The sequence below is a fragment of the Coffea arabica genome, chromosome 6c (assembly GCF_036785885.1).
Source record: "Coffea arabica cultivar ET-39 chromosome 6c, Coffea Arabica ET-39 HiFi, whole genome shotgun sequence".
NCBI lineage: Eukaryota > Viridiplantae > Streptophyta > Magnoliopsida > Gentianales > Rubiaceae > Coffea > Coffea arabica.
This window is the reverse complement of record NC_092320.1, coordinates 3,962,820-3,977,816: the sequence shown is the minus strand read 5'-3', so window position 1 is coordinate 3,977,816 and position 14,997 is coordinate 3,962,820. Positions and strand designations below refer to the sequence as shown.

Sequence of the window (14,997 nt, the reverse complement as noted above, 5' to 3'; positions counted from 1 at the left end):
GTGGTTAACCCCTGCAATAATCATTCTGGCCATCTGCTGCTTTCTTGAGAACTCCTATGTTGCCAGGAGGATTGCATTTTGAACTTCCTTTTCAGTCGTCCATGAGATGCATTTTTCAGGCATTAATTTATAGAAACCATCCATGGCGTGCTTATTGACTAATTAATAAATTTTAACTTTCTCAACATATTGGATGTTGAAGCAGATACACACATATTTACCACCAACCCAAAAAAAGGAAAAAAAAAAATAATAACAGAAGAATGATACACATGACATGAGAACATACAAGATTAGTACCACTGTATCCAGGAAATGAAACTATTACTTCTCCGGAGGAGGGATTTGAGCTGCAATTGGAGGCGCTGGAGGCCCATAATACCGGGGAGGCCTACCAGCAGCCTCTCCTCGGCCGCTTGCCCTACCAAGTAGGTAGCAGGCGATGGCAGCTATCAAGAATAGCAGAATCAGAGGCAAAGAGATCACTATCACGTAACCCATCTTTTGCTCCGGATTCCTCCTAGCTGAAATGGTGCTACAACTATTCTTTTTTTTTTGTCCTGTCCTGCATCGGTTAAAGTCACCAAACTAAGGCGATTTAGCCTTCCAAAGTGCGCAATTACGCTAATTCCCCATACGCTTCCCCAACTAGAGTTCAAGCACACCAAAAAGACCGTAAATATATTGAACTAAAACTCAAAAGCACAAAAGGAAAAAGACCGAAAGGGAGAGCAGTGCAAGGACAAATAGATAGATACCCAGCTGAAATTCAAGAACGTACGTACCTTCTCTCTCTGTGGCTGGGCCAACACAGCCAGACGCCTCAAAGATTGACGACCTTCCTTCTACTCAGAATTCGAAAGATAATGATAAGGTGAGAAATTCGTTGGCGCAGGGGTCAATATGTCCAGGGCCCTAAATCGGGCAACACGTAGATGAGATGGATGGCTAATTTGTAAGGAAAATGATTTCATAAAAAGCAAAATATAAGAATATGTACAAGAAGCTAAAAGGAGAGATTTCATAAAACAAACAAAATACTATTTTTGTTGAAAGAAAACGTTGGAAGGTCATGGGCCGTGGCAGCAGACGAAACGCATAAATCCAAGTTTTGCCTGTCTCGACGGTGGGAGGAGAACGGGCAACTTGATGTCGCGGTTGCAAATAATAATGTATGTGTGTTGAGTTCCCTAGGGTAGTAGTTTTTTTTTTTTTGTTTGGCTTTGGCTCAAGAATGATAGGTAACCCAAGCTTTTCAAGAAAACTAAACCCCTAGAAATGCCTCCTCTTCTGACATCAGTTTGTCATGTTATTCCGCAAAGAAGTGCCGCTGTCTAATCATCAATTCACTTTTGTTTTGTGTTGGCCAGCAGGAGATGTTGGCACTAGTGTTTGGACTCCAAAGCCCTCCAACCCATTTTTGATGTCCTAATTCATAATCCTATTGCCAACTGTAAGTCATTCCAACAATTTAAGTTACACTTCTATCATTGTGAAGCATTTCAGCACAATCCTGGCCCGACTCAATCCTTGGACGATTACAACTTGGGCCAGTGCTTGCCTTAAATACTGAAGCATTTTAGCACATGCCCGGCCCAATCCTTGATCCACCCACCATTCCCTACATGTAGCACAGGTGTGCATAACCCAAACCAAGCTGGAGAGATCGAACAGTGCACCGTTCAACCTTTGACTTCCAGTTGAAATGAAACACATTCGAACTCTCCAGCTTCAAAAGCCCTGCCTTCTACAACTGTCTTCCTAAATACTGCTCGATTTGTTGAAAGGGTGCTGAGTTCAAGATATTTACATCTTCTGAATTGTTAAAATATATATATATATATATATATAACTAACACATTCGCCTCTCCGGAAACAAAAGAAACAAAAAAAAAAAAGAAGGAAAAACAACGCAGGCTCAGACTACAAGTCTAAAAAAGACTAATCTATTTTTACATTTTTTTTGTCCCGATTTGTCATTTCCTGTGTGCCTCGTGCTGGTGGTGGGCGGGAACCGCATTTGCAACAATTATCTCTCACCTTTTTCTCTACCCTTCTTTCATTGCTGCAATAACGCATTTAACACACTTTATCCTATGTATACATTGACTTACAGGAAAAACCGAAGCAGGATCAAAGATACAAATGCACATGAAGGGAGGAGGGAGCGCAAGAAAAAGTTCACAGCAACCAAGGACCACTCATGTTTTAAGGATAGAGGCATTTCGAATTGAGCAACCCAAATATCATACACCAAGTTGCCATGAACTGAAAACAAGGGCTATGAACCATAATGTAAGGATGATGACACCTTGCGTGAACCATATCCGCCATCCTGGGATCCAATTGGCTTATTTGATAAGTGACGTTTGTACCGTTTGAGAACTGATGCCAAATTTTCTTTCCCTTTGGGGAAAGCAACATCACCAGCTGCAGTCCCTGTTCGTCCCTTCCGACAAGAGATGGCAACTTCAATATCCTTTATTATGTCCAAAAGTGATGCTGCAGTCGTGCATTTCCCCCTGCTCTGTTTTGCAGGTGGGGGCAAGCTTCCATTCGAAATTGGTGGACTGGATTTCTGCTGACATCCAGCTGGGAGTTGAAGGCAAAAGCAGGGAGTCATTGGCGTACGAGGCCTAAAAAATGCCAGAGCAACAATCCCCTGTTGCAAATAGAATGCATCACAATCACTTTATCGGCTGATGATTAGATGCAACCATGTAAAAAGAACTTCTAGGGAAAATCAGGTCACCAAATAAATGACAAGCAACGAGTTTCCAGCAAAGTAGTACAAGGGAAGGGCCGGAGAGAATGATAAGAAAAATTTTAGTAACTGCTACAAGTTCTTCAAGCAAATAGCCAGATTAGTTTTGATCAACAAGCTATTTATAGCATTTGCAAAGTAAACTGCAAAAGACAGAGATCCATAGGAGCAGAGAAAAATGTGCTCTCTCTCTCTCTCTCTCACACACACACAAAATTCATACCTGGAGGCGATTCAGTACGTAAGTATATTTTCCCCAAAGCTGTGGCCTGCTTTCCATAAGCAACAGCTCAAATATCCGATGAATGCACCATACGCCAAAACTAATTATCAGATCTACCTTATAAACACAATCCTCTCCACAGTGTGGAACTGATGTTACCGAGAACTTGGTATAATCTATGTCATCACTTTTAACTGCAGAACCAGACTTCCTATCAGAGTAAAATTGAGCTTCACCAACATTACTTGGCCAATTCATCTGCACGGTCTCAGCTTCATACAGGAATTTTTCCCTTGCAGCTACACGGTCAATAAGATCCTCATCAGCCCCACCATTCTGTCTAAACAACCAATCAGATCCTTCCAGTTTCAGAAGTTTCACGACACTATGTCTGAAGGACTGGAGAAGCCTTGCTTCAAAATCAATTGCAGAGGCAGACTCTTGAGTATATGAAGCTCTCACCTGTTCACCTTCAGCATGAGTTTTACCAGCCACACCAAACTGTTCATAAGGCTGTCTAGACCAGAGAGACCCAGTGCTTGATCTTGTGCTGAATTGTAAAGAAAAAGGCTCTCTACAAACTTTTGAGGGAGAACGTCCATGAAATCCTGGAGGAGCTTCTGTCCGTGATGAAACAGTCAAAGAGGTTCTATCATAGGTTGACCCAACTGACTGCGCATTCACCATTGAATTATCCCATTTACCACTCTTATCTGATAATGTAGACTCTTGATAGGGTACTCGAAAACCAGATATATCGGGCAAGCTGTAAAATTTCTTCACATTGATTGAACTATTTGGGTTTTCAGTAGGTTTTGGAGAAGTAACATCATACATTGATCTCTCTGACTGCAAAGAATTATTCCTAGAGACAGAGACGTTGTGAAAACCAGGCGGCCTTGAGATACTCATCCCATTCTGGGGTCTCTTTCCCACAGGACGAGCAAATGACTCTCTGAAAGATGACGACATAGAGGACGTGGATATTGGTGCTGGCGACTCCATTTGACCATTCAATATCCCAGAACCTCTTTCCTTTGCTATCCAATTGAGATAAGAGGCAAGCTCATACCCATGAATAGTAGCCGGCTGTTGGTCATAGCCATCTGAGGATGCAGGAATGTGCATGCTAGAATATCGCCTTTCACCAGAGTCATGAGTGTTGCGACTGGAGTTCCGCACATATGCATCAAAAAGTTGCACAGGCGATGACCACAAGGGAGAGGAACCCCTCTGAACCCCAAAGGAAGACTCAATCAGGCTTTGCCCCATCTGCTGTCTTGGAGAGTTATATAAACTTGAACTGATCAAAGAATCAGATCCCTGTCCACTCAAAGATGGAAAACATCCAGTAAAATCAGCCCTACTGCTGTCCAACTTAACAGATGCTGATGAAGACTTTGCATCTAACTTGAGATCTAACCCCAGTAACAGATCCAGTTTCTTAGCCTTTGCTTCTTCTGTGGCTTGTCCATGTAAATTAAACATCTGTCCCCAGAACTCATCAAGAGCAGCAGCAAATTGGAGCCTTGCTGCACGGCCTAGACCTCCTAATCTTGAGAGACTACCTGTGCCACTTCCAACATCATCACTCTTTCCACTGAGACTTCTAAATGATCCTGAACCCTCAGATGTCAATGACTGGTTCATCTCGGGAACCTCTTTGGTTGGTTCTTCAAGCTCCCAAGATTCTCCATCATCCTTCACAGTCTGTATGTCCCTCTCTACTTGCAGTGTCTTTTCCGCCAGGTCTGTTGTATCAGTTTTCAAGGCCTGAGAATTCTGTGTCTCACCATCAGAAATATCACCATGTATAGGTGCATCCAAATTCCGGTCAGGCACAATTGGAGATGCCTCCTGAGAACAGCCGGGACTTGGAATTGTAACTTCAGATTTATTCTCCTCAATAGTTGTCAAAGGAAGGACATTCTCAGAATCAAAAATTGTCTCCGGCAAACTGAGATTAGGACTCGAACCCAAGGATTTCTCGAAAGTCACTGGTGGTTCTCGCTTGCCTGTAGGCTTATCTATCTGATATTTCGGTACAAGGACATCATTTTGCTCTCCTTCTGTACCAGACTCTGGCACAGTAGGATGCATAGCCAAGTCCAATGCCTGAGCATCTGTTCGGGAGGTGGCTGATTTCAATGGAGTGGCTGCTAACCAAAGCATCAGAAAGAAGGAGACAGAAGCAGCAAGAAGAAGAGTAACATAAGCAACTGGCACACTACTCCCGATATTCCACCTCAAGTTACTCACCCAATCACTATCACCGAATACTAGCTCTATAAAAAATATAATCTTAAGACCAAGCATACCAATAAATGTGCTCAGAGCTAAAAATTCCTCCCGTTGAGAAATTTTATGGATACCCATTAATTGTCTGGAGGAGGCTACTCGGAAGAGAGGGATAACAGAAGATGGAAGCATAAGAGAGACCACAACCTGTGTGAATATCAGCAACTGGTATATACCTTCAGCTCCTGAATTCCACACACAGTAAAGGGCTGGAATGATTGCAATAATTCTGATTGTGGCATGATGAAGCCATCCAGGAATATCCATTTTAAAAAGTTCACGCACAACAACTTGTCCAGAAAGATTCCAGGTCAATGCAGTCACTTGACTCAAAAGGAACATAAACATTATCAAACAAAATGATGCAATTGAACTCCTAAATGCCTGCATCAATAGTAAGCCAAACTTTAAATGTAGTCCCAGTATTGACATCCATAATGAGTGTTATTAATAAATAAAACTGAGGAGACGAGAGAATCAACCTGATCCAACAGGGACAGTGCATCCTGAAAAGTAAGCAACAAAAGACCGGTACTATAGAACACATTTGCAGCTGAGTTCATAAGCACGTAATTGACCAGGAAAATGCCACTGAAAATGCAAAAAATGGCAAAAAAGTGGTCATGATACAAGGTTTCCTTGGGAACATTGTTTGGCCCCTGATCCAGCTGCAAGGATGGTAAAATATAACAATAAGCAGATACTCAAAACATTTCCAAAAAAGAAAAGACCACCGGATGATGGCCATGCATCACAGAGTGCATATGCACATATTATCTCTCTCTCACACACACGCACGCAGAGAGAGAGAGAGAGAGAGAGACAGAGAGAGAGAGAGAGAGAGAGAGAGAGAGAGAGAGAAGGAGGGAGGGAGTGGAGAGGAAGAGGGAGAGGAGACCTGCACAACTGAAGAATGCAGGTAAAAGTTGTGAGGCATAATGCTTGCTCCAAGAAGACTCATCAAAGCAAAGGCGCTTTCCCCACTTAACCTTGTCACTGTCCCACCCAAGGGGAGTGGACTTGCCGGTTGACTAACCAATACTCCAAAAATATATGACACTAAGACAAATATTGAGATGCATATGGATAGATATTTTGCTCTGCTGTTTTCCTGGGAATCATAGAAACAAGAATGACAATACTCAGAATAAGATGGACGATAAGAATGATATACTGAAAACACACAGGCAACAAGACCTACAAGGACTGTAGCAAGAAGTGGAAATAAGGCAGCATTAAGAGCAGTCAGAAAGACACCCGTGAAAAGGTCAATTCCGAACAGAACATTAAGCCCATGTGCAGTTCCCAAAACCTGCAATAAAAATAGAAACTGTTATGAATACGAAATGGTCAAAGCCACAGTTTCTAAATAAGTCATGAAATCTTAAAAACTACCATCATTAGGTCCAATGCAATAATTGAGATCTCAGCTTGAACTCCTAATAGCATACAGGTGATTTTGTCATATTCCTCACTGCAAATCTTGGAACACCAAAGAAGCCACGTCAATCAGTCAGTCAAAGGAGGAATGGGATGATTCAAAAGAAATGTATAGGAGATAATAATGGTATCATAAAACTTTTAACGGAGGTTGAGAGATAGGGAGCTATGGCGAAAAACACAGAGAGGTGAACATGTGAAATACACTCTTGGCTAGTCTAATAGGCTAATATATATCTCAATCGGCAGGGCTCCATATAACTTTGGGCTGTAAGCATTGTGCTTATTTCCTTGACTGAACAAGGAAACCGGATCAACGACCTTCACAAAACCAAGTGAGTCTAAAGAAGGGAATATAACTTCTGAAGACCTTGCATGACAAAAGTTCATGGTTGGATGAGAATGGTATACATTAACAGATACTAAAAGGTTTTCCTAGTGTAACATTCAGATAGTTTACAGCCCCAACTACAAGATGTAAAGGGTCATTCAGATGGTGCAATCACTATAGACAAGCAACAAAACCATAACATAGGTCCTGCAGTGGACACAACAGTATCAACTTCTAGTACAAAAAAGTTCCCATGAGACAAAATATAAGAGGAAAGAAGATAAGAACATGTATATGCTAGTCACCAGTACCATATCCATAAATTGGGAATTAGACTGCAAAAAGGATCAGTAAGTACCTGGGCGAGATCTCTACCAGTAACCACCGCTATACGAGCTGATAGGTATTGACAAAGAATGGCAGCAAAATTGAAAATAAGTACTGGAAACACCAAATCAACCCCAAAGTGTGCGCCACCCTCCACAGCTGCAGCCCACTTTCCAGGATCAACATAGCAGATTGCAATAAAAACTACTGGTACAACAGCTGGAAATAGCCGCTGAAGAGTGCTAGGCTGATGGTTGTCCGTCAAAGTGTCAAATTCCATCTTTTTTTTTCCTCCAAAAGAGTTCATTACACAAGATTCTGATTGTTAATTGCGCATCGAGATAGCTGGAGAAGCAACAGATTCTATTAAAGTACTATTTACATATCCAGTCTTCACAAAAGTAATCTGAGGAGATGCCAATCAACCCCAGCAGTCATGCAGAATAGCACAAGCAACTTGTATGATCAATGTTAGTAACTTGGCTCACACAAAAAAAAAAACCTAATTCCTTCATCATCACTCCAGACTATGAAGAACAAACACAAATCTGACAGCCATGAATTTTAAAAAGAATCTGGCATAACACCTGTAAACTTGATCAAGCCAATAGGAACAACCAGTCAGATTACAACTGATGAACCAAAAAATTTGACTTTGAAGCTAGTAGCACTCACAACCCTTCCCAATTAAATTGATTTCATACACTTCATTTTCTTTGAAGAAAATTCTCTACCAGATCAGAGATGGTTGTGTCCCCCGAAACTCCGGACTCCGGCTAACCAGTTAGATCCACCGTGAAATAAATACCACCGTTTGAAATCTGGCATGCTGCAAAAAGACTTTTGTCCAAAATGCCCTCCTTGCCAAAACTCCTGACGTAAACCTGATAAAGTAGAATGCATTAAATAGCAACCCTGATCCATGACGCAGATAATTTTCCATCTTGCATGTCAAAAGAAGGTCAAAATGATCGACACTCTAAAAACTGGGTTTACCATAAACATTGATACCTAGCATAGTTGAAAATTACAGATAACTGTGTGAAATTAATCCATCTCAAGTACCACAACTTTCCAATTCCTTGCATAAATTGGCAATGGCATTCAAAACCCAGAAGAAAAAATTCCATAAGATTACATGAGAAGAGGCCATTAAAGTAAAAGAGATAATTTGAAAAACTTAAACAAAAAGACTACAGACAAAAGAACACAGCTTTTGGTGTTTGTAGATAAAAGGGTATGCGCATATAATATACTAATAATCAGTGCGCTGAGTTAGAAACATTCGCCTAATGAATTTCAAGTCATGCATGAAATGCGAGAGCAACAATTTAAAAAAGAAAAAAAGAAAAAAAGCAAATCAATTCATTTTTTCTTCGACCAAAAAAAAAACATAAATTTAATTAATCTAATACTGCAAGTGCCTACAAGATTCCATTCAACAAGATATTAAAAACAAGCCCGCAATAAAAGCACCAAAAACAGCAAGCAGGTCTTAAAAGCACAATCCAAATAAAAGCAACCACCAATTGCAGAATCAAAACCCTAATCCTCGAGGCGCAACATTCAATCCCCAACAAACATTTGGAAAATCATTAATTAGACGTAAATTGATACTTACTGCTATGGATCTGAAATCTAGATAGTAAAGAAAATGAACCATTTGACGTATCTCCCAGTAATTAATCCAACAAGACAGAGCAGAAATTAGACACACGTATGCACAGGCGTATATGGATATGCATACGCAATTACGTACGGGTGTCAGAAACTGATTTGACAAGTGGCAAAGATGCAGTACATGACTTTTTAGGGTTTTGTAAATCTTTTACCTTCTCATCCTCCTCCTCCACCTGGTAAGCCTTTTTCTCTCTTTCTCTTACCCTTTTTCTCTCTATCTCTCTCCTCCTCTGTTTCAGAGCAAAGATCAGAGGCTTTCAACAGGCCACGCGTTGATTAAATTCTACTACAGGAAAGTGAGCTACATGCATCTAGATACAACACTACAAATAAATATAGATATATGTATATATATACACACACACATATATATTTGTGGGTAATACTTATAGATTATTATTTATTATGGGTATCCAAACTCGGTGAGTGTGTGCGCATCCATGTTATTAGTAGCTGTTAATTTGTGTGTGTGAGTGTGTGCAGAGAGAGTGAGAGAGAGTCTGCCAGCATATATGTTTTTTAAGTACTGGTAGAAGCTATCTTGGAAAGAGAGTAAAAGGGCGACAAATGAAAACAAAAAAAATAAAAAAATAAAGAAAATTTCCTGGGGGTTTTTTTTTTTTTTTTTTTGAGAACAGAAAAATAAAGGTAACTTTATTTGAACTGAAAGCTACAGTAAAGCCCTCTCTGTCCCCCATCTGGATCTAATTTCGGGTGCCGGGAAATATGGGTTAGGCTGTGTTTGTTATAGAGGTCGAAATGCCCTTTTCTCATTTACGGTTTGGGTTGAGAGAATGGGGAGAAAATAAATAAATAAATATATTCCCTTATTCAGGAGATGGGAAATACAGGCAAGAAGATAACGTTGAGGATTTCCCCTGTTTGCGAGCTTCAAATGGAAAACAAAAGGAAAAATAGGAAAAAATGGAAGGATAAAATCTCAACAAAACTGTCTCTCCTAAAGTGGAAAGAAAAATGAAAGTGAATATTAAAAGGATTTAAATTACCATAATTATCCATTATAATATACCCGTATGACTTCAAAATGTCTTCACTTTCTAACTCATCAAGCTTGCGATTCTTTTCTTTCCTAAACTCCCAAATAAGGGTGGCAATTCGGGTCCAAATCAGGTTGGCGGGCGGGGTTCGGGTCAACCCGTCAGAAAATCTGTTGACCCGAACCCGACCCGCCAACCCGTGACGGGTCAGGTATGCTGACCCGAACCCGAAAATTTCAGGTTGACGGGTTGGCGGGTCGACCCGAAATGACCCGAAACTTAATTTTAATTTATTAATTTATCACTGTAATTTCTAATAAAATCAATTTCTCACAAAACTAATTACATAATCAAGTAATAAAAATTTAAATAAATAATTCCAAACCAAATCTAAAATAAATTAAACACCGTAAAAGTGTTTTATCCCAAACAAAATATAAAATAAATTAAAACAGTATAAAAATAAAAAATAATATAATATATTATTTGTCCAAATATAATAATTTCAACTTCACACAAATTAAATAAATTCATTTAGGATTAAGTAATTAATGCCTTTGAAAAAAAGAATAACTTAGTTTAGTTAGATTAAATTATTTTTATGTTTATTAAATTATTTTTAATTCGTAAACGGGTCATATCAGGTCACCACGGGTTGACCCGAAATCGACCTGTTTTCTTTTCGGGTTCATCGGGTCCAACCCGATTCTGACCCGAATTCCCGAAACCTCAACCCAAACCCATTAATTTCGTGTTAGGTTCGTGTCGTATTTTCGGGTCGTGTCGAAAATTGCCACCCCTACTCCCAAACTAGTCCTTAAGCGCTATGTAACCTGTAAGAGTTTAAAATTTGGGAAACTTTATAATGCGATTAAGTTTTATACTGTTAACTAATACAGTAGTATAAGTGACATCTAGATGGCTATTTTATAGGAACTTTTTAATTTTTTTTTAATGATCGTTGCGCATCAAACGTCTTAAGAGTTCTGTTTGCTGAGATTTTATGTGGTGTAGTTATGATTAATCTTTCCTACACTGGTAATATATACACTATCGATAGGGTTGGACGAATGACAGTTATGCAAAATTTGAATTTAAAATTCAACTTTTACACACATGTCATGAATCAAACGGTAACAGTGTATATAAGATTTATTCATGCAGTTATTATCACTCCTTTTTGCTCTCGTGTTCGGTAAGTTGAAACTTTCTTTACTATTTTTTTAGTAGTAGCTTTTTATTTCTATTTTGGATGGTTTGCCTAAAAAAAATTGTATACCAAATATGCATTCAGTCCACATTTCAGCAGTATCCATCATTGGATTTAGGAATTAAGAGGAAATTATATTAATTATTACATAGCCAAAAAGAAGGCAAAATGGAGTAATATAAGTGCATTATGTTTTCCTACACATAAATGGGAAGAAACAAAAATACCAGCCATACGTTAATGGAAAAGAACGATGGACCAAATAGAATTTCATTAAATGTATTTTATTTCCTTTCAATTAATTAAGTCCATATTTAGATAAATTTTAAAGCTTCAAGTAAAAAAGTTAACCACTATATTCCTTTTCTTTATTTTTACTTCAAAAGAAAGTATCCTCGCGCTCATTTCTTTTGTGAATAGGAATTCCAATGTGCAAACTCTACAAAATCAAAACATGGACCCATTTGATAGAATTGAAGTTTAAAATATGAATTCTAAAGTATGAAAATTAAGTGCTGAATTGAAATATCATACAACTATTATGTTTCTATCTATAGAAAATATTACTTTTATTTGTATATTTGGAGAGGATAAAAGAAAAGAAAAAATGCGTGTGTGAAAGAGAGAAAATAATGAAACAATTCAGAGATAACGTTTAAGTGTGTGTATTTATAGGTAAGAGAGCATGGTTGTGTGTATATGAGCGTGTCGAATGTAAAGAAACGTATACCATTTGCAAAAATGGTACGAGAGCGTATTATATTATGTGCGCGATAGGTATAATAAGTATAATCAATTTAGAAGATTTAGTGAAAAATGTTCACTTAAAACTCAACGCGTGAATTAAGAAATGTTTAATACATTAAATGTTAAAGTATTTCTGTTATCAAACAGGGAAAATTTCCAAATGTTGAAGAGGTTTGTAGTGATAATCTTCGTTAGCCGTTTCATTACTTTGTTGATTTTTCATTTGTTTTTTTCCCCCTTTTGCGTTTGACTTGCACATTGTTAATCTATCCAACAAATTTGACATGCCACTCTTTTGCATGTTCCCTTTTTCCTTCCTTCGATAACCATATATTAGTATTAGTAGTTCTCTGTCTCAGATATTGCCTCTAAACATGCAAAAGCCAACCAAGTCTTCTCTATATCTTGCCAAACAAACGTAAGAACTAGGAGAGTGTAAAGCATCGTTCCAGTTCCAGCTAGTTCCCTCAGTCATCTCCTTTCTCTGTTTTAACTAAAGTATTCTACCGAAGCATTTTTCAGTTTCAGCCTTAGGAGCTACTTTTTTTTTTTTTTTGTTTTCAATTTGTCAGCCAGATGTTCATGATCAGAATGCTGAATGAAAATCCCCTGTAGCATAGCTAGTGTTCTCGTCTGTAGAATACGTTAGAGTATTTGGATAGTGAGATTATCCCAAAACATATTTTTCAATTCACCTTTTTTATACTCTCAATTACTTTTTTATCTTACCTACGTCACATTAGAAAAAGTACTATAATAATTATTCTAAATAATTTCCTATCCAAACTAACTAAGAGTAGTATACTATATTAGTTTGGTCTTTGGACCACTAAGCGAAAGAGACGGGTAAGGAGATATGATGGTATAAACTAATACTACTACCGGCACTGTATCACAAGATAAGGCAGTAGCAGAGGCTTTGGAGAACAAAATGAAATCAATCAATGCATCTTATATACTACTATTCAATATCTTCCAATAAGAGGAAGGGATTGACTTCCATCCATGGCGGTGTAGTATAAATATATAGTAATTCATAGTATAGCCTGTGGGTTCCTCTTGTCAACGGAACGGGACCCCGGGTTGGGGGGTTAATAATTATCTGCACGGCATTTAGTATAGTACTGTGACAGAAGCTTTATAACAACAACAGCCAGAGTTTGGGAAGTTTGGACGCCCATCAACATCAAAACTCGTGCTAAGTACAAAGTCTAAATATGATGGTTCTTTTGGTTATAGAACTTCTTTTCCTCATTAGTGATTGAATTTGGTCCTCAGGAGTGTTTGCGGATGATGGAATTTGTTTTCCCATGTAGCAGAAGGAATATATTTATATATATATTTCCCAAACTATTCATGGGACTTGAGAATTATTAATTATTCTTTAAAGTCGGCGTTTAGCCTCCCGACGAGTTCTCAAGGGATAAAGTTTAATCTTCGATTTAACTACCGTCACCCTAGAAGTTTGAGGATTTTTTTTTTTTTTTTTTTTTGTTTTAAGATTTTGTTAGTAAGAATTTTTGCACTGAGATCGCATATTCTTGGTTTCAAGGGGAAAAAAGGAAAAGGGCAAATCCACGGGCAGTGGTTGGGAACTTTACAGTTGCCCACTTCACATTTCATACTGAGGGGGGGGGGGGGGGGGGGGGGGGGCCCACCCGATATCTTCAAAGCTTGTCCCTTCCCTTTGTTCTCTTTTTAACTTTTGTTTTGGGATAAACATCTTGAATATATGGAGAAATTTTATTTTTTGTTTTTACAAAAAAAAAAAATGCATTACATATTTACGAACGGTTGACTTCCACTGTTTAACATTTAAAAAAAATAATGCTGGGTTGACTTGCTAGTTTGGTTAGAAAACTTGGCAATCAGAAGAGATTCATCATCGATGGTCATGGCAGTCGACCCTTGATATGGCTTTCGCTGCTCGGAACCTCGCGAATGCTAAAGCACCAACTTAGACCTATTGATGATGTGAAAAATGGTCTGATTAGCTAGTTGAAATTTGTTAGATACGAATGGCTGATTACACCTTAACACTCTGGAAGGCTCAATAAACAAAACAATCATCCTCTCAGTAAAGTAGTAAACAAACAACTGGTCTTTTTTCTCGTTGAAATTTGTTAGATGCAAATGGCGGATTACAGTTTATATACACTCGAATAGACTTGGTAAACGAAACAACCACACTGCCAGTAGCGTCTCTAAATTCTAAAATCTGAATTCTGGTCCCTTTTTTTTTTTGTTTTGTTTGGCCTACGTTCTAAATCCTGAACCAGCAGCTGTTCATCTGATTGCGTGTGCGTAGGTGGTGGGGTTGGGAAGGGGCCGGATACGTGTCAAATATCGGTGAGAGTAAGAGTAGTTGTCAAAAGTCTTGGAACAACAGGACTATAACTTTTACTACCTGCTCTGGTATTCCGCAGAGTCTGCACATGGTTGAATCAAAAAGTTGGCTGTTCCACTTGTTCAATGCATCAGATCAGGAAGAGCTTCTCCCGACTGGAGATCATCACAAAATTAGTGGGAGTAACTATTTATATGGTTGGTTTTAGGGTTGACATTTAATAAATGTTAGTACTATACTATTATTGTCAGCTGCAATTATTAGTGGTCACACAGGTATTTTTGGTAGCATATACTCCCTCCGTCCCACTTTGATAGTCCGGTTTCTTTCTTCACACAGTTTAAGAAAAAGTAATTAATTTTGTTGGAAAAGTAAATTTAGATTGTTATTTTCCTAAAATACCCTCACATTAAATAGAGTACAATTTTATGGGAATTTGAATTGATGGTAAAAAAAGAATCAACTCTCATTAAATGGGGTAGATTTACAGTAACAACAACTTACATTAAATAAGGGTATTTTAGGAAAATTAAAATACAACTACATTCTTCAATTGGAGAGTGGACTACAACTTGGAACAGACGAAAAAGGAAAACAGTGGGACGGAGGGAGTATTTACTGCGCCCCCATAA

General features: G+C 38.4%; 1 protein-coding gene and 1 long non-coding RNA gene across 4 annotated transcripts; both read right to left on the bottom strand.

Moving 5' to 3' along the window:
- Positions 1-502: 502 nt before the first annotated feature.
- On the bottom strand, positions 503-926 carry LOC140008286 (uncharacterized). Its single transcript, XR_011815672.1, has 2 exons — positions 786-926; positions 503-648 (listed from the first exon to the last, which is right to left on the bottom strand). It is a non-coding gene; the product is annotated as an uncharacterized lncRNA (long non-coding RNA).
- Positions 927-2,019: 1,093 nt separating this feature from the next.
- LOC140008285 (ethylene-insensitive protein 2.2-like) lies at positions 2,020-9,738 on the bottom strand. Of its 3 annotated transcripts, none has more exons than XM_072052147.1 (9): positions 9,216-9,738; positions 7,971-8,267; positions 7,415-7,728; positions 6,681-6,767; positions 6,487-6,597; positions 6,184-6,396; positions 5,768-5,953; positions 2,988-5,669; positions 2,020-2,662 (listed from the first exon to the last, which is right to left on the bottom strand). In XM_072052147.1, the coding sequence occupies exons 3-9, from the start codon at positions 7,688-7,690 to the stop codon at positions 2,282-2,284; spliced, it is 3,936 nt and encodes a 1,311-aa protein (XP_071908248.1). In that variant the 5' UTR covers positions 7,691-7,728; positions 7,971-8,267; positions 9,216-9,738; the 3' UTR covers positions 2,020-2,281. The 3 variants fall into 3 exon arrangements, with proteins under 3 accessions (XP_071908248.1, XP_071908249.1, XP_071908250.1); XM_072052148.1 differs by having other exon boundaries at positions 8,118-8,267; XM_072052149.1 differs by having other exon boundaries at positions 9,005-9,225.
- Between the last annotated feature and the right edge of the window lie 5,259 nt (positions 9,739-14,997).